Source organism: Zootoca vivipara, chromosome 17, assembly GCF_963506605.1.
Source record: "Zootoca vivipara chromosome 17, rZooViv1.1, whole genome shotgun sequence".
NCBI classification, from domain to species: Eukaryota; Metazoa; Chordata; class Lepidosauria; order Squamata; family Lacertidae; genus Zootoca; species Zootoca vivipara.
In genome coordinates this window covers 24,593,990-24,616,461 of record NC_083292.1, presented here as the reverse complement: position 1 = coordinate 24,616,461, position 22,472 = coordinate 24,593,990, and the positions used below count along the sequence as shown (strand labels likewise).

General features: G+C 49.6%; 1 protein-coding gene across 1 annotated transcript; it reads right to left on the bottom strand.

Moving 5' to 3' along the window:
• Positions 1-713: 713 nt before the first annotated feature.
• Positions 714-18,559, bottom strand: LOC118076538 (arylacetamide deacetylase-like 4). Its single transcript, XM_035099376.2, has 4 exons — positions 18,236-18,559; positions 17,255-17,468; positions 14,170-14,233; positions 714-5,130 (listed from the first exon to the last, which is right to left on the bottom strand). The coding sequence occupies exons 1-4, from the start codon at positions 18,410-18,412 to the stop codon at positions 4,350-4,352; spliced, it is 1,236 nt and encodes a 411-aa protein (XP_034955267.2). The 5' UTR covers positions 18,413-18,559; the 3' UTR covers positions 714-4,349.
• Positions 18,560-22,472: the final 3,913 nt, after the last annotated feature.

The following is a 22,472-nucleotide window of genomic DNA, read 5'->3' as shown; positions in this document are numbered from 1 at the left end:
TTTCAATTTTATTTTTGTTTGATTACTCATTTTAGTAAATGATTTTACTAGTCATTTTAGGTTTTACTAGTCATTTTACTAGGTAATTTTACTAGTCATTTTAGGTTTCATGTAAGGTGAAGAAATGCTTTTTGTGTGTCTAAAGTAGCCCCTTCCAATATAATCCTAATGCAGCCGGGTTGACCAGAGCTTGAAAAATGCTCTCCCACCCCTTACTTTCCTGTGTGTAGGTCATGTAAAATGACTCGACCTTAGCTATTTAAACACATTCAAAGTTCTGAAGGGAATCATAGAATAATAGAATTGTAGAGTTGGAAGGGACCCCAAGGATAATCTAGTCCCACTGATTCTCTTCCTCAGCTTCCCGCCCCTCCCTCCGTCCCTCAGTGTTATGTATTAAGTTAAATGCAGTACTCCTTCTGGCCACCGTGGCTGCAGTTCTCACTCAGGTCCAAAATGGGTGTTACCGGTATGTATTAAGTCAGTGATGGCGAACCCATAACACACGTGTCAGATGCGACACGCAGAGCCCTCACTGCTGGCACGCACCCCATCGGCCCATTCGCGCTGTTGTTGTCTCCCCCCCCCCAATTTGTTCCCCGCTCCTCCTCACACGGATCCTTTTTTGTTGTTGTTGTTGCTGGTAGCCAGAGATTGGTTTTTTAACCCTTTCTGTGCTGTTTTTTCTGGCGCTTTGGCAGACGATGATTGGGTGTAACAGCGTTCATTTTTAACCTGTTCTGTGCTGGGTTTTTTGGCGCTTTGGCAGACTATGTTAGTGCTGTGTGTTAGTTCCAGCAAAGGTATTATTCGTCATTTATTTCTGTTCTCTTTCCCCCCAAAAAAGCGCAGCAGCTTTGGGGCACCCCCCAAAGGCAAAGCAACTTTTGCACACACACCCCAAAAAACCTCCAAAACTTTGGGCAGCAGCTCCCCCCAAAAAGCTCAACAACTCTGGGCACTTTGTGATAAATAAGGGGTTTTTGGTTTGGTTTGATTAAATAATTAGTTTTTGGTTTATTAAATACAGTTATATATTACAATTATACATTATTGTTATTTAAACTATAAATATCATGAAATTATGTTTTTTTCTCTTGAAGTGACACACCACCCGAGTTATGCTCGGTTTTTTGGCGAATTTTGACACACCAAGCTCAAAAGGTTGCCCATCACTGTATTAAGTTAACTGCAGTACTCCTTCTGGCCACCGTGGCTGCAGTTCTTACCCTGCCCACTGTGGCTGCAGTTCTCACTCAGGTCCACAACATGCAAATGAAGGATTGAGAGTGCTGTTCACAGATTGGGTAGCTAGGGGAAGTTTGTTACTGTTGCAAGTTACTGAGTACTACCGGTATATAAGCCAGTCGGCTAAGCCAGCGTTTCTCAACCGCTGTTCCGCGGCACACTAGTGTGCCGCAAGACGCTGGCTGGTGTGCCGCGACGTGCGGCGATGAGAAGGGCGATTTTGCAGCTGCAAACTCCACCTCCCTGGGCGTCCTATTTCTTCGCCCCTTCTAGTTTCCACGGGACCAATCAGCTTTCATTATTTCCATTTTCCCCATGCCTCACGTGACAGGATCATCCCAGAATCCTTTAGCCAAGATGGCAGCCCCCAGCAGCTAATAGTGCCGCACGTGTGTCTCTTTATTGGAAAATCGAGCGGACTTCAAGTAGCTACTTTTAAAATATTCAATCTCCATCATTCAAAAGGTAGTTTGTTGCTAATTCACGGAGGCATGAAGACCAAATCGTCCTCTCACAAGTCCGAGAACACGCACAGGGTAAGATACGGGACGGCGGGGTCGGGTGGGGTGGATCAGAAACCCGGATCTTTTAAGAACTCGGCAGCGCTGACCCGCCGGAAAGCAATATTTGGCAAGTGTTTCTTACAGTCATAATTATAATATAGGGCGGCACAGAGTTAATTTTTTTAACTTTTTAAATGGTGGTGTGCCTCGTGATTTTTTTCACGGAACAAGTGTGCCGTGGCCCAAAAAAGGTTGAGAAACACTGGGCTAAGCTACTGTTCAGTCTGGGACTCAGAACTAGTATAAAGAGCTGGTTGTTTTTAGAGCTGTGTCTTCATCCTTCTTTCCCACTATTTAACACTCCGTAATTTCTTTCTCACAGTGTAGCAAACCCACAGGGGATCCTATCTTCTGCTTTGCTGGTGAGAGTCACGCAGCATCTCCAGAGTCTCCAGCTCTCCATTTCCCTACATTGCATTGTAGATGAGCCTTCTTCAGCTGAAGCCCAGACATGCTGGAAGCCTCAATGGCTCCCCTCTGGAGGCTTCACCCGGGGCAGAAACCTAGATGCCTCTTAGCTACAGTTCTGGCTTGGACACTTACAAAGCTTTCCTTCCACCAAACACTGAAATTGGAGAGAGCGGGTAAGATAATTCCCTCTGATTCAAGTGAGCCTGTCAGTCACACAAGAGAGCTCTTCTTCTGTGTCTTTTCCCTTGCTGTGATGTTTACTTTCCATTCCCTAAGCTACACTTAAGACTCTCAACCAGAAGATGCTGTCCTGCGGCCAGGGGCAAAGGAAGGCTAACCGGCACCCAGGGCGGGGTGTCGGGGCAAACTGCCTGGCAGTGCATGCGCAGTGCGTAGCAGCACCGTGCATGTGTAGTACATAGCAGCATACATGCGCCTCCGGGCAGTTTGCCAATGGCGCCACTTGAGCACCCAGGGCAGCCCGCCCCCTTCCTCCGCCACTGCCTGCGGCATTACCGGTACGTTCCTGTCAAAATCAACACTGGTCACCTCCCATTTGGATTACCTCAATGTGTTTTACATGGAGCTGTCCTTGAAAATGATAGGGAAACTTTGCTCAGTGGTGGCAATGGCTGTGGGGACCAAGATTGGGACTGGACAGCAGAACCATACCTCGTCAGTCCTTCATCCACTTTAGTAGATCCTAGTCTGCTTTCAGTTGTACACATCTGGCCTGAACAGGCGCATGTGGGATCACTCTACAGTGGTACCTCGGTTTACAAACACTATTGGTTCCTGTCAGGGGATTCTTGCGACTACTCTAGAGTAACGACACTCCTCATGTCACTTTTCCACAATGTGTTTATTGGTGCCTCTATTTACAGTGAGCTAGGTGTAGAAACATGTCTTCTTACTCCGATGCAGAATCCGGAAGTGCCCCCCGGCGCGAACGCCCCCAACATAAAAGTCGCGGGACACTGAATCTCCTCCCCTTTCTTCTCTTTCGTAATTCCGGAACCGGAGGAAAGGGTCTGCGTTCCATGTTTTCCCTCTCCCCCTTTTCCCCTACTCTCTCTTCCCGCCTGTGGAGTCTGGGCTCTTTCATCCTGCCTGAGCCCTGGCACTCTCTCTCCATGTCCTGACTAGCCTCCCCCGAGCCTGTGCTTCCTTCACTGCTCAGGGAGGGGCTGCTCTTGATGATAGGGGGAGGTACTCTGAACTCTCTCCCCCTTACAGTTCCGGAAGTCTTTACTTAACCTGAAGCGTACTTAACCTGAAGCCAACTTTCCCATTGAAAGTAATGGAAAGTGGATTAATCCGTTCCAGACAGGTCCGCGGAGTACTTAAACTGAAAATACTCAAACCGAGGCGTACTTAAACCGAGGTATGACTGTATATATTCCAGTTATTCTGGCACTAAAGTTATTCAGTGGAATTAGCAAACACAACAGGTAATGTTGGTGACTCATTTGGACAGTTTTAACAGAGGATTAGGCCAATTCAAAGAGGAGGCTATGGGTATGTTTTCCCTCCACTACTGCATGCAGTATTAATGCCGCTTGCTAGGAATTATAAGCAGGGAAACTTCTCTTGCACCCAGGTTCTGTTTGTGGGTATCTCAAGAGGCATCTGCTTGGTCTTTGTGGGAGTAGGGTTATGGACAAAGTGGGGCAATGGCCTGATCCAACAGGGCTTTGCTTACCTACTTACGGAGCCCATGGTGATTCTAACAAATTAGACTGAGTAAAACTTTGGAAGGACAGATCATGAAGCTGAGGCTCCAATACTTTGGCCACCTCATGAGAAGAGAAGACGCCCTGGAAAAGACCCTGATGTTGGGAAAGATTGAGGGCACAAGGAGAAGGGGACGACAGAGGATGAGATGGTTGGACAGTGTTCTCGAAGCTACGAACATGAGTTTGACGAAACTGCGGGAGGCAGTGGAAGACAGGAGTGCCTGGTGTGCTCTGGTCCATGGGGTCACGAAGAGTCAGACACGACTAAACAGCTAAGCAACAACAAAAACTGAGTTTTTCTTTTTACTTTGGGATTGGCACAATGAGGAATAAAATTCCCCCCCACAGAAGTGGAAGACTGCCATTGGAAGACAAAGAAGGTCATTCATTTCTATAAACCTTTTAAGAACTCTACTACATGCTGCATACATTTCTTTGAGCTCGGAAATTCAAGTGGCCCCAAACCAACAAGGCCCAATATTCCATGCAATCCATCTGGAAGATGATGATATGTCACTGGCACACCGTTGTCCTCTAGACGCTTCTTGTACAACAGCCCATCATCCCGGAGAACATCATACTCACAGGTTAGAATGAAAGTCTCTGGGAGCTGGCGGATTATGTCGTCCTCTGCTAGAAGGGGGGAAAACATTGTCTCAGCGCCTCTTTTAACTTGTTCATAAAGGTCTTCTGAAAATGGAGCAGGCGCTACAGGAACATAACCCCTAGCTTTAAATTCTTCTGGAATGTTATCAGCACTGATCCATTTTTGGTATTTCTCTCTCAAAACAGGAGGGACATGGGCGCCTTTCAGAATTCCATCTACTGGTACATTGATTGTCTTCCCAGTGAGATATGCGAAACCAAATTTGGCAGCTCTTTTCCGGAACAAGGGAGGAATTGAATGGTTTTGCTGATAGGATGGCAAATTGAAGTCCATTCCTTGGAGGAATGGGTAAATGAGGACCTGAGCTCGCACTCTTGGGAGGTCCTCTCTGGTCACCAGTTCTTGACAAATGGCAGTAGCAAAAGTGCCTCCGCTACTCTCCCCAACAATGGCAATACGGCTGGGGTCCACTCCATATTCCTTGGCATTTTTCAGAAAGTGTATTACAGCAGTTAAACTGTCCAGAACTGGGACTGGATACGGATGCTCAGGAGCTAAACGAAAACTAAAGAGAAAATAAGATATCATCAACATTCAACATTTTCCTGGATCGCATTTGGCATGTCCCCTTGAATTGGAAATCCTTTTCACCTTTAGGGTCACATTCCTTTCTGTGAAACATTCTGGGGCCCAGAGACCAAAATGGAAAGCAAATGCAAACTTTCCCATTCGACAAGTAGGCTGGCTCCTGCACACAGCCACACATTCCAGCCAGGCAGATGCCACTCAAGGAGGGTGCAAAAGAGGGGCAATGTTGAGGGGTCTGGGGTGAGTTCAGAGAGGGAAATGGAAAGTCCTGGAGTGCAGCATTCAGCCTCTGTACCTGAGGTTTTCCACCTGAATATTCTAGTTCCTCATCCTGTTCTCAGTGGCCAGGGGTCAATCACTGGAGAAAATCCCCAAGCTGGACATGAGTACAAGAGCAGTCTTCCCTCCTGCAATTTCCAGCAAGTCTTATTCTGACCGTAGAGAAAGACTATAGCCATCATGGCTAGAAGCCACTGGTAGCCTTATACTCTGAAGTTGCTTAAACCTTTCTGAAAGTCATCCAAGTAGGAGGTTATCCCTGCCTCCTGTAGGAGGGAGTTCTATAGCTTAACTTTGAACTTTATGAAGGAGTACTTTCTTTTATCTGAAACTTACAGCTTTCAGCTTCATTGCATGTCCACATGTTCCAGTATTATGAGAGAGGGATAAAAACAACTTTGCCCTAGCCCAGGCATAGGCAAACTCGGCCCTCCAGATGTTTTGGGACTACAATTCTCATCATCCCTGACCACTGGTGCTGTTAACTAGGGATCAGGGGAGTTGTAGTCCCAAAGCATTTGGCGGGCCGAGTTCTTCCGGTTCACCGCGGACATCTTAAGGAGCGCGGGATAGCCTCTCGGGGAATCCCGAGCTTTTTGGGGCGCACGGAGGTACCGCAAAGGCTCTGCGGACCTCCTAAACCTCAGGGGGGGTTACCCTGAGGGTCGTGGCACCCAGCGGCGCCCAGCGTGCTCTCCTGCACCCTGGCTTTTTATCGTTAAGAGCCGAGGAAGGGATCGAGCTGCGGGCACGAAGGGGAGAAGACCACTAGCCCCATTAAGCGCAGTCTCTTTTTGTTACTCTCTTTTTGTTGCGTTTCTTTTTCCTTTTTATTATTATAATTGTTGTGGTTTACTTTCGACTCCTGATTTCTTCCGTGGGGACCTGGCTTTGGTTTGCTTTGGCTTTGGCGACAAGATCTAAATTTTCCCCTTAAAAATTGGATTAGGCCATTAAGAGGCTGAAGAGTTGCGGGACTTGGCTTCTTTTTTACAGGTATCGTGGTGGATTAGGCCAGCAAGTGGCTGAAGGCGAAAGAGAAACTAGAAAATAGAACAATAGACAAAAATCATATCTGTTCATTGACTGAGTGGTAAACGGAAAAGTACTGAGAGAGGGGGGGAGAGGGATATCAGGCGCCACCCAGTGGGGAAAATATAATACTGCATGTCTGTTTGAAAAACTGTATTAGAGCGCCACCTGGAGGACGTTTTGGTATTACACCCATTTAAAATTGTGGTATTAGAGCTCCACTTAGAGGACATTTTGGTATTACACCCATTTAAATTTGTGGTATTTGAATTAAGAGCGCCCCCTAGAGTTTAAGATTATAATTACAGGCATAATTTGAAGCAAAAATGGCAGGAAGGGATGGCAAAGATGGGGAAAAAGGACTGGCAACACCAACAGAGAGAAGAGGATCAAAACAAGAAGAAGTCAGGGACCTAGATGCTTTATGGCAGAAAATTAAAGATGAATTAAGACAAAATGAATAACGTATGGAGAAGAAATTAGGGGAAGTACAAGATACATTAGACAAAAAATTTGAGAAAGTTGAAGGAGCAGTGGGTGAACTCACAACAAAATAAAAGACTTATCAGTGAGATCCAAAGTAACTGATGAGGCGGTGAAGAAAAACCAGAAGGAAATCAGAGATGTCAAGAAAGAATCGGATAAAGTGAAAGAAAAAGTTGATAAATTAGATAAGGCACATGAACAGATGCTGGACAATTTGGCGATGATGGAGATGAAGCAAAAGCAATTAATTCTGAAATTAAGAGGTATACCAGAGGAGCAGGATGAAGATATTAAAGCGAGAATCACCGCAGAATTGGCGAAATGATAGGTCAAGAGATAACCAAGGAGGACAATACTTTATGTGAGGGGCAAGGGGTATCGCGAAGCCCCTCCCCTCCTGAGTTCCAGCCCAGCCCAGAGCACGACTGAGAGCAGGGAAAGCTCCAGCTCAAGTGGGGAAACAGGGAGTGGGGTCCAAGGCTCTGGCAGGGTAGAAGAGCCAGCGTCCCAGGTGGGACAGGAAGGAGGAAGAAAGGGGGGGAGACCCATCCCCCCAACTCCGGAACTTCGCAGAAAGCGTCGGGGGAAGAGGATGGGGCTCCCCAAGTTGTTATGCTGGCACAAGACGCGCCAAACGCCATTCGGAGGTACTGATTCAAGCTGAGAAGATGTGTCTCTGTAAATAGCTCCACCTTTAGCACTGTAAATACGTAACACAAATAAAAAGATAAAATGCAGAGCGGTGCAGAGTCGTTACTCTGAAGTAGTCCTATCCGGTCACTGTGACAGCTACCTCCGAATCCTTTCTGGGGCTACTTTGGAGTTGCCGGGATGACAACGCCAGAAGCAGAGAAATGGCGGCAGATCGTGGAGAAAGCCCAGCAGGACCTGCAGGCACTGGCGTTGCAGGCACAGGGGGAATTAAAGGCAGCTAAACAAGAAACGGAGAAAGTCAAAGAGGACAGGCACAACCTTGCTGAACAGGTGAGAGCGCTTCAGGAGAAAGAGCAGCAGTTAAGGGCAGTAGCGGTGGACCTCCAAAACAAGTTGGATGCAGAGAAAGCCAAGGGAGGAGGGGGTGCCCAGCTCCAAGTGCTGCCGGGAAGGAGAGCAGGGACCCTAGTAAGCAAGTTCAATGGAGACCCGAGGGCATATCATGGCTTTGAGACTGAGATCGTGTATGCTCTTGAGCTGCACAATAATGAGTTCCCTGATGATGCGCACAGAGTAGCGTTTATTGTGGAACACCTTACCGGGGGAGCCAGGGAGTGGCTGAGACCGTTAATCGCGACAAAAAATCCTTGCATGAAGGATGTCAAACTATTTTTGGAGGCTTTAAAAACCATGTATGCGGCTGATAGCCATTTGGACCAGACCAAAGAGGAACTGCATAATTTAAGACAAAGAACAATGACAGTTCGTGAATATTGGTCAAGATTCACCATGCTGGTGCACAGACTGGGGTGGGAACTGCACTCGCCTCCGATGGAAGCGGCATTCTACCTGGGGTTGAATGAGGATGTGAAAGATGAGCTCTCGAGAGGTCCAAAGCCCAGTAATATGGATCAGCTGAGCAAAGCGGCTCTGGCGGTGGGGGTGAGACAGGAATCCCGGTGGAACGACAAGCAAGCAACGCGCACAAAGCGGGCTTGGTTCCCACGGTCGCAGGAGAAGCCACTCCCCCAACAGCCATCTCATGCCATGCCAGGGGCCAGCCAAGACCAGGAACCCATGCAAATTGATAGCGCGCGCGCGCGGGCTTTTCAAACCCCAGCGACGCCAAGACGCAAGGAGGGAAGAGGCGGGAATTGCTTTCTCTGCAACTCCCCTCAGCATCTCGTCAGAGACTGCCCACATCGCAGGGAGTGGCAAGGAAAGGCGGGAACGGTTGTGCCCTCCCCCACTGACGCAGCACCACAGCAGGGAAACGAGACAGCCTGGCTGCAGGAGACAAGGGGCAGCAGCCAGGCGCAATCGGCAAACAACAGCCCCAGCCCACCCACCCGCACAGCGAGGAGCAGCGCCAGCCCACCCCCCCCCCCAGAGCAGGGGTGGTTCTAGAAGTGACGCTAACACTCCCTAATGGGTATCCCCTGACGGTCCTCGCGTTAATCGATTCGGGGGCGTCGGCCAACTTCTTTTCGAGAAACTTTGCAGAAGCGCACCAGATCCAACTTCTGCAGCTGGATTTTCCCCTGCACGTCTCCACCATTGATGGCAGGGAGTTGCTGGGAGGGGCCATCACCCACCAGACCCCCCCCCATGAGAATGACGGTGGGACGGCACTCTGAGACACTGGCATTCAACGTCACCACCATTTCAGACCCCCCCATCGTCTTGGGCATGAGCTGGCTGGCGCGCCATGACCCCTCCATCAGTTGGCACCAGAGATGCATCACGTTTGGATCAGACTTTTGTCTGGAACATTGCATGCAGCACCAACCAAGGGAGGGGCCGCCAATAGCCACGGTGGCCACCATGCACGTCAAGGGGGGTGAGGCGATACCCAAGCCATACTGGGACCTGCAGGTGGTCTTCAGTGAAGCGGAATCCGACCACCTACCCCCGCACAGGTCGTTTGACTGTCAGATCAACCTGGTGCCAGGGGCCGCGCTACCCCCAGCCAAGCTGTACTCCATGTCAGATCAGGAACTGGAGGACCTGCGGGCGTTCATCGACAAGAACCTCAAGCGGGGGTTCATCAGAGAAAGCAAGGCAGCAGGGGGCAGCCCGGTCTTCTGGGTGGACAAGAAAGACACACAACAGCGCCGCCTGGTGGTGGATTTCAGACGCCTCAACAGCATGACGGAACCGGTGGCTTTCCCTATGCCCAGAGTGGATGATCTGCTGACAGCGGCACGCAGGGGCAAGATCTTCACCAAGCTCGACCTGAGGGGGGGCGTACAACTTGATCAGGATCCGGGAAGGCGATGAGTGGAAGACCACGATGTTCACGCCTCTGGGCTCTTTTGAATATCTGGTGATGCCCTTCGGTTTGCAAGGGGGCTCAGCATGCTTCCAGGCCTTCATGCACCACGTCCTGGGGTCCCTCCTCTTCAAGAACTGCTTGGTCTTCCTAGATGACATCCTTATATACTCCAATGACCCCGAGCAGCATGTGAAGGATGTCAGGGAGGTGTTGCAGCGCCTAAAGGAGAACCACCTGTATGTGAAGCTAGAGAAGTGCAAGTTTCACACCAAAGAGGTGGACTTCCTGGGCTACAAGCTGTCAGACAAGGGGCTAGCGATGGACAAGGACAAGGTGCAGGCCATCCTGGACTGGCACAGCCCCAGGACGCGCAAGGATGCCCAACGCCTACTGGGCTTCGCCAACTTCTACAGGAAGTTCATCAAGAACTTCTCTCGCGTTACGGCTCCCATTACGGACTGCCTGAGAGGCAAGCAGAAGTTCAGATGGACACCAGAGGCGCAAGCAGCGTTTGAAAGCCTCAAGAGGGTGTTCGCCTCTGACCAGAACTTGTTCCACGTGGTGCAGGATGCGCCCCTACGCGTGGAGACAGATGCTTCAGACAGGGCTTTGGGCGCCATTTTGCTGCAACTGGATGCCAACAGAGAGTGGAGACCCTGTGCCTTCTTCTCCAGAAAGCTGACACAGCCAGAACGCAACTACACGGTGTTTGATAAGGAACTTCTCGCGATCCACGCTGCGTTCCAGCATTGGAGACACTTCCTAGTGGGTGCCAAGCACCCCATTCAGGTGTGCACGGACCACAAGAACCTGGAGTTCTGGAGAACGGCCAGGGTGCTCAACCAGCGGCAGATACGGTGGGCAGAGTTCTTCTCGCACTTCAACTTCTCCATCCACTACATACCGGGAGAGCAGAACGTCAGGGCGGATGCCCTCTCCCGCAAGCCAGAGTACATGGAGGAGGAGTTGCCACCTGCACCCCGACACATTTTCCCCCCATCAGCATGGTCCTGCGGAGCAGCAGTGGTGAGTGAGGCAGAACTCACAGCACTGACGGCAGCAGATGAGTTTGCCACCCGCATCTTTAGAGAGCTGCGAGGGGGGAGGGAGCAGGCAAAAGACTTTGCGGAAAGGAGGGGGTTGCTTTTTTACAGAGGAGCCCTGTACCTGCCCACCAACCAGCTCAGAGGTAAGGTCCTCAAGCAGATGCACGACAACCCGACGGCGGGTCATTTTGGAAGGGACAAAACCACTCACCTAGTCATGAGACACTTCTGGTGGCCAGGGGTGCGGGAAGATGTTCGGGACTATGTAAGGGGCTGTGACACCTGCCAGCGAGCAAAGGTAGTCAGAGCAGCACCAGCAGGGTTGCTGGAGCCATTAGCCACCCCGCACAGGCCGTGGGAAGTAGTGTCAATGGACTTCATCACAGACCTGCCGTCGTCCAGGGGCAAGACCGCAGTGTTGGTGGTGGTGGACCTTATGTCCAAAATGTGCCATTTTATACCGTGTGCCAGGGCGGTCTCTGCAGAAGAGACAGCCAAACTGTTTGTTGACCACGTATTCAGACTGCATGGATTACCTTTAAGAGTTATTTCGGATAGAGGCCACCAATTTGTTTCCAGGTTCTGGAGGCGGCTCATGAACCTCCTGCAGGTGGAGGTCAGCTTGTCGACGGCTCGGCACCCGCAGACCAATGGACAGGCGGAGAGGGTCAACGCCATTCTGCAGCAGTACCTGAGATGCTATGTCAGCCAGAGGCAAACGGACTGGGTGGATCGCCTGCCACTGGCAGAATTTGCCTACAACAATGCGGTGCACGTCTCCACAGGGGTGTCGCCCTTTAAGGCCAACTACGGGCGCGACCTCCGATCTTTCCCGGAGAGGGAGGGGGAGGAGGAGGAGGAGGGCCCGCAGGCAGAGGATTGGGCAGAGGAGCTGGAGACGGTGCACCAGCAGCTCAGAGAAGACTTGGAGAGGGCCAAGGAAGCGTACAAGAAGGGGGCAGATCACCATAGGCGACCGGGGGAGGTCATCAGGGTGGGGGACAAGGTTTGGTTGTCCTCGGAGGGCCTTCCCACCAGAGGGAGGTGCAAGAAGCTGGCACCCAGAAGGTTGGGCCCCTTCACGGTCACGCAGCAGGTCAACCCGGTGGCATTCAGGCTGGCACTGCCAGAGGACATGAGGGTGCACCCAGTGTTTCATAGATCGCTGCTGTCTCCGTACAGGGAAAGTAGCAGGTTCCGAGGCAGCGCACAGACCCCCGGGGGAGGGGGGGAGAGAGGAGGCAGGGAGCCACTCAATGAAGCAACGGCCATCCTTGATTCACGAAGGGGGTTGGGGGCCTGGAGTACCTTATGGCATGGGAGGACGCCCCGCCATCCCAAAATGAATGGGTCCCAGCCACCCAGATACAGGAGGAATTCTTAGTGGAAGAATTCCACGCCCTCTTCCCACACAGGCCCAAGCCCTGGCACATGGAAAGGGAGGGGGAGGAGGAGGAAGCACAGGAGGGGGAAAGCAGTTCACCATGGAGATGGGAAGCAGAGTTTGAGGACACGGAGGAGGAGATGTGGGTATCTCCGAGGTCCACTCAGTCAGGAGAAGAGGTGGACTGGCAGCAGATTTTCACCCCCACCAGCTCTGAGGCCACGGACTTTTTGGGCTTTCCCTCTTCCCAGGAGGAAGGAGGGGGCCAAGGGAACTGGGGGGAGGTGTTCACACCAACCGGCTCGGACAGCACGGAGTTTTTAGGCTTTCAGTCACCACCGACACCCGTGCAGCCTCTCGGGAGGGAGGAAGGGGGGCCTGGGAGGGGGATGGATGTGAGGGGCAAGGGGTATCGCGAAGCCCCTCCCCTCCTGAGTTCCAGCCCAGCCCAGAGCACGACTGAGAGCAGGGAAAGCTCCAGCTCAAGTGGGGAAACAGGAAGTGGGGTCCAAGGCTCTGGCAGGGTAGAAGAGCCAGCGTCCCAGGTGGGACAAGAAGGAGGAAGAAAGGGGGGGAGACCCATCCCCCCAACTCCGGAACTTCGCAGAAAGCGTCGGGGGAAGAGGATGGGGCTCCCCAAGTTGTTATGCTGGCGCAAGACGCGCCAAACGCCATTCGGAGGTACTGATTCAAGCTGAGAAGATGTGTCTCTGTAAATAGCTCCACCTTTAGCACTGTAAATACGTAACACAAATAAAAAGATAAAATGCAGAGCGGTGCAGAGTCGTTACTCTGAAGTAGTCCTATCCGGTCACTGTGACACTTTATTTCTGTATGCGACAACCGCGGCGAGGACATTATTAGCCCCAAAATGGAAGACTCAGGACTTACCGACAATTGGAGAGTGGCAGACAAAGATGATGGACTATGCAGAATTAGCGAGACTGACTAGCAGGATTCGAAACCAGAGGGAAACAAGGTTTCTAAGAGACTGGAGTAAATTTGTGGACTATATGGAAAAGAACTGTAGAAGCTTAAAGACACTTGCAGGCTTGAAATAAATCCTACGAATTGACTTTAAGGAGTAGATATAAAGGAACTGCGAGATAAGAACTGATTAGAAAACCTATTGAGGGGAGGGAGGGAAGTCAAGCTCGGCGGAGCATTTTTAATAGAAGATTGTGAGAAGAGTAAAAAGAGTGATGTATGTATTGTGTTGTTATGAATGTTTGTTTGTTTTGTTTAATGTCTTTAAATGTGTTTAATTGGAAAATTTAATAAATCGTTATAAATAATAATAATAATAATAATAATAAAGCATTTGGCGGGCCGAGTTTGCCTATGCCTGACCTAGCCATTTTCCCCATGCCATTATAAACTTCTATCTTTTGAATGCTTCCTTGATTTGATTTTTCATCTCAGGATCTCCCTGAGTTTCTTGGTCAGGGGGATGAGAAATCGGGTCCACTTCCTGGTGGGGCCAGGTTGCAGTCCGGCCACCTAGCCACTCCCCTCAGCGTTGGGGCAGGGTTGTGTCCCGTGTCCCGCCGGGGGAGACCCCAGCCACATCAGGTTGCCAGGCAGCCAATCAGGTTGCTTGGGGGCGTGGCCAGGGACGATTTCAGACTCGCACCTTGCTTGTAGGCTTCGCATCGGGGCATCTGGTTGGCCACTGTGAGAACAGGATGCTGGGCCTGCAGCTGAGCTCTTATGCTTAGGGGGATTGGGCCATTCCACAGGTTGTCAAAATCACTATGTTTAAAGCTTTGTCAGATTTTCTCTGGGCTTGTGTGTGAGAAAGGGTTGCAAACTATGGGGATTTGCTCTTTTTTCTGATAGAACGAGCATGAAGATACTTACTCAACACTTACAACCACTGAATCAGATAGCTTGGCAAAGGAACGGCAGGGCCTTTCAGAGACTTCTGTAAAAAAAGCACACATCACACACAACCTGCTATGAGCAGTTATTTGTTACACTGCATTACAAAATTCCTTGGTCATTCACACTGAAATCGCTGTGAGTTGAATCCAATATTACTCCTACTGAAAGTAAACCTGCTGAAATTAACAGATATGATTAATTTTGGCATGGTAATTAATTTTTTAGGTCATAAAATGTACCCGTATATACAGTGGTACCTCTACTTATGAATTTAATGCGTTCCGAACGCACATTCGTAAGTAAAAAAAAAAAAAGTAAGTCAAATCCCATAGGAATGCATTGGGAGAAAAAATTCGTAAGTCGAAGCAACCCTATCTAAAAATTCGTAAGTAGAAAAAACCCTATCTAAACCGCATCCAAGATGGCGGACGGAGCTCCATTCGTAAGTAGAAACATTCGTAAGTAGAGTTATTCGTAAGTAGAGGTACCACTGTACTCAAGTATAAGCCAACCCAAATATAAGCCGAGGCATCAAAAAAACTGGGAAAACCTTATTGACTCAAGTATAAGCCGAGGGTGGGAAATGCAGCAGCTACTGGTAAATTTCAAAAATAAAAATAAATACCATCCTATGCCTTTCCCAGCTGCCGGCAGCGGGGTGGGGGGGAGAAGCAGCGAGGAAGGATCCCTTCCTCGCCGCTTCTCCCTCCCCGCCACCTCGCACAGAGCAGGCATAGGATGGGGGTTTGGACAGCCGCAGCACAGCGCTTCTCCGAACCCCCGGTCCTGTGCCTTTCTCTGCTGCCGCCTGCTTCACTCGAATATAAGCCGAGGGCGGCTTTTTCAGCACATTTTTGGTGCTGAAAAAGTAGGCTTATACTCAAGTATATATGGTATATATATATACTTGATTGTGGATCCCCACTGGAAAATCTACGTTGGATTGAACCCATTATAAATCATCATCTGAGGCCCTTCTTCAAGTGCCTCCTGTGTGAGAGGCCCAGAGGGCAGCAACACAAGAAGGGGCCTTTTCTGTGGTGGCTCCCCATTTGTGGAATGCTGTTCCCAGGGAGACTCACTTGGCACCTTTATTACATATGTTTAGGTGCCAGGCAAAAGCATTCCTCTTCTCTCAGACCTTTGGCTAATCAAACAATCTACGTTCTTTTAAACTGTCTGTTGGAGGTGGTTTGTTATTGTTTCTTATTATGGCATGCAAGGTGGTATAGAAAAAGAAATATAATCAGTGGTGTTTTTTTTCTGGGGGTACACAGGGGTATGCATACCCCCTAAACATTTTTGTGAATCTTTGTACTTTTATCCATTTAATGTACCGTGTTTCTCCTAAAATAAGACGGTCCTCAAAAATAAGCCATGTCAGGCTTTTAATTATTAGAATAAATATAAGACATCCCCCGAAAATAAGCCGGGGGTGGGAGCCGCTTCGAGGAGCGCAGCGCAGCGCGAAGAGCCTAGTGAGAGGCAGCTGCGGCTGCAGGTGAAGCCCGGGATCTGCGTGGGCGACTGTGGGCGAATGCCCTGAGCGCTGCGGCGGTGGCGAAGAGGCGCCCGATCAGCCCGCTTCTCAGCTGATCGGGCGCCTCTTCGCTACCGCCGCAGCGCTCAGGGCGCTCGTCCCCAGTCGCCCACGCAGATCCTGGGCTTCACCTGCAGCCGCAGCTGCCTCTCACCAGGCTCTTCGCGCTGCCGCTTCAGGGAGCACAGTGCAGCGCGAAGAGCATGGTGAGAGGCAGCTGCGGCTGCAGGTGAAGCCCGGGATCTGCGTGGGCGACTGGGGACGAGCGCCCTGAGCGCTGCGGCGGTAGCGAAGAGGCGCCCGATCAGCTGAGAAGCGGGCTGATCGGGCGCCTCTTCGCCACCGCCGCAGCGCTCAGGGCGTTCGCCCCCAGTCGCCCACGCAGATCCCGGGCTTCACCTGCAGCCGCAGCTGCCTCTCACTACGGTAGGCTCTTCGCGCTGCGCTGTGCTCCCCAAAGCGGCTCCCGTGCAGCCGCCTCTTGCTCCGAGAGCTCTACGGGGAGAGGTGGGGAAAGGAGGTCTAGAGGCTTGCTGACCTCCTAAAAAGTTTCGGGGGGGGGGGTTTCCCCAAACTCTGAGGGAAAGAGCTGTGGCGTCGGACGGTTCCCGGGAAACCGACGTTTGAAGTTGGAGGAGCGGTACCACGGACGCCGAGAGCAGCTCTCCCTCCACCCGGCAAGGAAGCCTGAAATCCGGGCGTTGCCAGCGGTTTGAGCTCCAGAGGGAATTTACGAAGAGCAAAGGGGGTGGGGGGGGGAAGAGAGAGAGAGAAGAAAACGGATGGAGAGCGCAAGAAGGACTGAGGAACTGAGGAAAGTATAACCGGATGATTCTTTGTTACCACTTTCTTATAACTTTATAACTCTGCACATTCGGGATCGTAAGAAAGTATCGAGGCTTGGCGCTTGGATTGCCTTTCGGACTGTCTTTTTTCTTGAGGATTAATTTTTGACTCTGCATATTCCGAACTATAAGAAATTATAAGTGCTTGGCTCTTTCTGATAGCCCTTTTTTTCTTCGACTCTGCACATTGTGATTCAAAATAGAAATGCCTGGCCTCCTGAGTGCCTTATTGACTATGCATACGCTAGCTAACTAATTAAGGCAGCAAACTCCTTGCGATATCTCTACCGTTGCTTAGCAAAACTGTACACCCCGCTCCCGCTCGAAAAAAATAAGACATCCACCGAAAATAAGCCATGGTGTGTTTTTTTGGAGGAAAAATAAATATAAGACGTGTCTTATTTTAGGAGAAACACGGTATGTATTTCTCCCGATTTGAACTATAAAATGGTGATTTTCTTTAGTCAAAATGAGAGTACCCCTAACAATTTTTTAAGGGAAAAAGCACTGAAAACAACAACAACAACAATAACAACAACAACAACAACATGGGGGTAGCAGAAACCACCTCCATCCCTCCATAGCAAACATTTCAGGAACTTTGCATTGCAGCAGCACCCCAGATTCTCCTCAAAGCACATAGTGAACCATTTCAAAAACAATTCACAGAACTTACGGATGCTTCCAAATAGTCCAGCACCTGGATGAAGGAAGATGATTCCTTTCCTGTTCCCAGCAAGTGTCCTGGGCCAGAACACCCTCACCGGCACCCCATCGAAAACCAGGTCCTTTATTATCAAGTCTGAGTCCTCCATTAATAGTGAGAACCTGCGCAAGGATCTCATTATGGAATATCTATGGCCGATGCCCAGTTTTTCCACAAATATGGCCTGTTTAATCCAAAACATTTAGCATTTATAATCAGCATTAGATAATTTTCATCTCTCTCTCTCTCTCTCTCTCTCTCTCTCTCTCTCTCTCTCTCTCTCTCTCTCTCTCTCTCTCATATGTCTATTGGCTGTGGGATGGAACCCAGGCATATGAAGCGACTGTATATCCTTTCCTTCCTCTTTGGATGGACAATGGTTTACCCTGAGCAGCACAGAAGCCCCTGTCCCCTTTCCTTGTATGTTTCTTGTTGTTGTAGTCCTTAAGAATCATACGGAATGGGTGGTATTCAGTGCGAGTACTACTCAGAATAAATACATTGGAGTGGATAAGAACCTAAGCAGAGCCTGGTGGATTAGGACCATGGCCCATCTAGTCCAGTATTTCACAGTGGCCAATGGGAAACCCACATACATGACCCAATCACAGGAGCCCTCTCCCTTCCTATGTTTTCCAGGAACTGGTGTTCAGAAGCATTGCTGTCTCCATCTCTAGAGCTATGACCAGCCATGGCTTAATCCTCTATGGAAGCTGTTCAACTTGGCAGACATCGCTGCCTCTTCCGTAGCTCCAATATGTTCATGAGAGTGTCATGAGAGAGGGAGGAAAACTTTTCTCTATCCACGTCCTCCACGTTATGTATAATTTTATAAACTTCTACCATGTCGTCTCTTACTCGCCTTTCCTTTAAACTAAAATATTTCAAACGTTGCAGCCCTTTTTAGAGAGGTATCCCTTCATGCCCGTGATATATGTAAAATAGACTTACCAATATAATGATATATCCCACTATGAGATCGCTAAGTAGTACTAGTGCACGGCCGTTCATTCCTCGAGGCAGTTGGGTCCTGGTAAGACGATAATAAGCTCCCCATGCAAACAGCAAGGAGTGAATTAAAACGGTCGTATATAATATCAGCACCCACAGAGTTCCACCAAACGCCATTTCCCTTAAACTCAGAGGGACCGAGATAAGGACTTCACCTTAGCCATACTGGTGGCTTCTATAAGAGAACAATCTATGCCATGTGGAAAAGAACACCCTAGGCCAACCCACATAGTTCTCAGTTGAGAAAAAAACATTGCAGCTATCCTGGATTCCTGAAAGGCACTGTGTGTTCCTCACACAGGGTGTGAGTACATGTTGGTGGGTGTGGATTTGCCCAACTTCTCCTCCCAAGGGAAGGCGTGCCTAGGAGTTCGCCTGCCCTCCCACACAAAATCATTGAGGAGCTTATTAGGGATAATTAAAAGGGACAGCACATCAATGCAGGTAGGGGCTGGCTGGCACGACACTGCAATGGCATCCTCTCAACAGCAGTGTTACTGCAACTTGCCAGAAGAGTGTGGTGAGGAAAGAGGTTTGGCACTGTGCAGGCACCAATGGGAGCCAATCCCACCCAGTCTATTGCTCTTGCAGAAATCAATTTGCTGCTCATACAACTCCATTTTCCGTTTATATAGTTCATTTATTTATTTATATAAGCTTCCTCTTCTTCTGCTGCTGTTGGACCCATTCATAGCCTCCTGCTGAATTGATACAAAGAGGAAGAGGGGAGCCAAAATCCAATGGGGTTTATCCAAACAAGTTATATGCAGTGTTGTTGTTGTTTAGTCGTTTAGTCGTGTCCGACTCTTCGTGACCCCATGGACCATAGCACGCCAGGCACTCCTGTCTTGCACTGCCTCCCGCAGTTTGGTCAAACTCATGTTCATAGCTTCGAGAACACTGTCCAACCATCTCGTCCTCTGTCGTCCCCTTCTCCTAGTGCCCTCCATCTTTCCCAACATCAAGGTCTTTTCCAAGGATTCTTCTCTTCTCATGAGGTGGCCAAAGTATTGGAGCCTCAGCTTCACAATCTGTCCTTCCAGTGAGCACTCAGGGCACTGTAGACCCCTTGAAATTAATGGACCTGAGTTAGCCATGCCCATTCTCTTCTGAATTAGATACAGCTCAGTGGATGTGGAACACATTCTCAGGTTCTCTCTCTCTCTCTCTCTCTCTCTCTCTCTCTCTCTCTCTCTCTCTCTCTCTCTCTCTCTCCCCCAACAGTTGTTATTGGTACTGTGAGGGACAAGGGATACAGGGAAGTCCCTCCCATCTTAAGTTCCAGCCCATCCCCAAGCGCTGGAGAGAGTAAGGAGAGCTCTGCCTCCAGCGGAGAGTCAGGAAGTGGTGTCCGAGGCTCAGGCAAGGTTGTGGAGCCCATGCCTCAGGTGGGACAGGAAGTTGGGCGCACGGGGGGGGGGGAGGCCAATCCCCCCAACTCCCGAATTGCGACGCAAACGTAGGGGGAAGAGGTTGGGTCTACCAAAGCTTTGGTGCTGGAAGAAAACGCGCCAATCGCCATTCGGAGGTTCTGACACCTCACCTTAAGGATGCATTTTTACCGCTCTGCACACTGTAAATAATCAGCACTTAATAAAAGCCTCAAAAGACCATGCTGGAGTCGTTACTCTAGAGTAGCCATATCAGGCCCTCTGACAGGTACCAACTGAAGTTTCCAGCCCATTTCCAAATTCAACTCCATCCATAACATATTGCAGTAATCCAAATGGAAGGTCGTCAGTGTTAATTCGTCCTCAAGATAATGCTGAAGGGCAGGACCTAATGCCATCACACCATGCGGGGGGGGGGGGGAGGTGATGAGGGCAAGGAAGGAAAGCCAACATCACTGTGGGAGAAAGCTCCCTTGTGACAGGCCTTGCTTGAATCAGAGGGGATTATTTTACTATCGCTCTCCAATTTCAGGGTTTGGTGGGAGGAGAACTTTTTCGGCCCCTCAGAGTTCTTTGGATCTCAGCCTTGAGTTCCTAGATGTTCTTGAACTACAACTCCCATCATCTTTGAGTACTGGCCATGCTGGGGAGCCATGATCTCCTCATACGCCTCCTGGATGGTGCCAACTCTTTCCCTCATGGGCTTTCTGTGAAGAGGACACCCCCCCTTCTGTCCTTTCTATGAGGGAGGGAGTGCTTTACCTCTTTGTAAATGTTGGCGTGTACCTTTGAGAAGGTACATGTTGGAGTGTACCTTTGAGAAGAAGAAGAAACTCAGTTGACCATTACTCATCCACCTGTAGCATAAATGGGTGAATGAGAAGTCCCTGCCTCAGAACACTGAGCCCTGTCAGAGAAGAAGTCTGACCTGTCTCCTCCTGGGCGGCCATCTTGTTCTAGAATGGCGGAAGCAACAGGAAAAGCCATCACAGCTATGACACACCTCAGAAGGCAGGGGTACCTAAGCATGGTTGAGAAGCCCCACTCATGACACTTGGGGAAGGCAATATGGATTGTTCGCTGGGTCTGGAGACTTCCAATAGCGAGCCCTCAAAATCCTGCCCCTCACGGTTTGCTGTATCTTGAAGAGCAAAAAATAGGACAGCTCGAGCTGCTGCCAGCCCGAGCCAGGGAAAGAGGTGTGCGGGCGCATGAGGCTGCCACCACTGCCCCTGTGCACCTTGTTCCCCAGCTCAGGCTGGCATCAGCCACGGCATACAGAGCAGCCGGAGCCTAAGCCGCCCAAATCCAAAAAAACCCAGACATTTCCTTTAAAATATATATTAAAAATGCTCAGATGGGCATGTTGGCCCCGAAAAAGAGATGTCTGGGTTTTCTCGGACATATGCCAACCCTACCACAGTAGTGGTGGTGGGGAGCATCACTTAACGACTGCTCAGTGGCCATGACACCAATGTTACTTCCCTCGCCTTAAAATCACTCACTAGTGGTAAAAGAAGAAAAGAGCGGGAAGAGAAAAATATATCTCCATCTGAACAAATGAAACGAAACAGAAGCAGCAGACGGCCTACGTGTGTGGGGTTCGGGTAAACCAGAAGGGTGTTGTGTGACCTGTCAGAACAACCACATCAGAACAGCCTTGAAGCTCTGCTTTTTCTCCCCCCCCCCAATTGCACAAAAGCAAAAATCCAGCCAGCGGCAGGCAGGGGAGAGACATGGATGTGTTCCCTTAGAGGCAATGTCACTCCCACATCATAGGGTACTGTGGGCTCCACCAATCCTCCAGCCCCAGGATATGAAGCTTCCACACTGGCAAGAAAATATTGTTATCCTCCCACCCATGTACAAAAAAGGAGAAGGGTGGGGGGGAGGAGCAGAAATCTCTAAAGGCAGAAAAACAAGTCTCAGCCAATTCCTATGGACATTCAACAACATGGAGGAGGCAAAACTGAAGCCACATGAGTAAGAAAATGTTTTCTTCACAGAGGAAAAAAGGAAGCTGCCAACTTCACCAGACAGGGCAGAACCTAAGGGCAGGATTGCTCCTGAACCTGGGAGAGGAGGTAAGAGACGGAAAAGGCCCTTCCTATCTGATGTAGGGTAGGGGGAATCATCCTGTTCGCTGAATGTCCTCCAGTCCAGTGGTTCCCAACAGGTGGTCCGGGGACCCCCAGGGGTCCGCGAGCTATGCCAGAGGGGTCCGCAAGATGCTATTAGAATAAAAAAATATATTAAATATATTTCGTATGATAATAATAATAATAATAATAATAATAATAATAATAATAATAATAATAATTTATTATTTATACCCCGCCCATCTGGCCGATTTTTTGTTTTGGCCGCTTCCTGCATGAGCAGAGTCTAGCGCAAAACTAGAATTAGATAGAGGCAGTAGTTCTGCTGTATGCCGTTAGGTGGCACTTTACAAACACTACTGTTTTGCAAAGAGGCAGCGCGCGCATTCTACTAACGCTCACCTCCCCAAGATGCTTTGCGCGCGTCGGCTTCATTTGTGCACTACTGCGCAGGTACCCTGTCTTCTCCATTCCCCTCCCTCCTCCCTGGCACGCGCTGCCTCTTTGCAAAACAGTAGTGTTTGTAAACAAAGCAAGCATTTTCTTCCATGTGTTTCATGAAAAACAAATATAGGAATTGGCTATTTTTACATGCGATCGGATTTCAGAGTGAAAGTTTCAAGTTTGGAACCTAATATTTCAGAAATAATGGACTCAAAGGACAGATTTAACTCATCTCATTAAGAA

Coding starts and splice junctions, on each gene's coding strand:
- LOC118076538 (XM_035099376.2), bottom strand. CDS start 18,412: ATGGCGTTTGGTGGAACTCTGTGGGTGCTGATATTATATACGACCGTT. Junction 17,469..18,235: donor TGGGATATATCATTATATTG/GTAAGTCTATTT, acceptor TGGATTAAACAG/GCCATATTTGTGGAAAAACT. Junction 5,131..14,169: donor TCAGTGGTTGTAAGTGTTGA/GTAAGTATCTTC, acceptor TTTTCTCTTTAG/TTTTCGTTTAGCTCCTGAGC.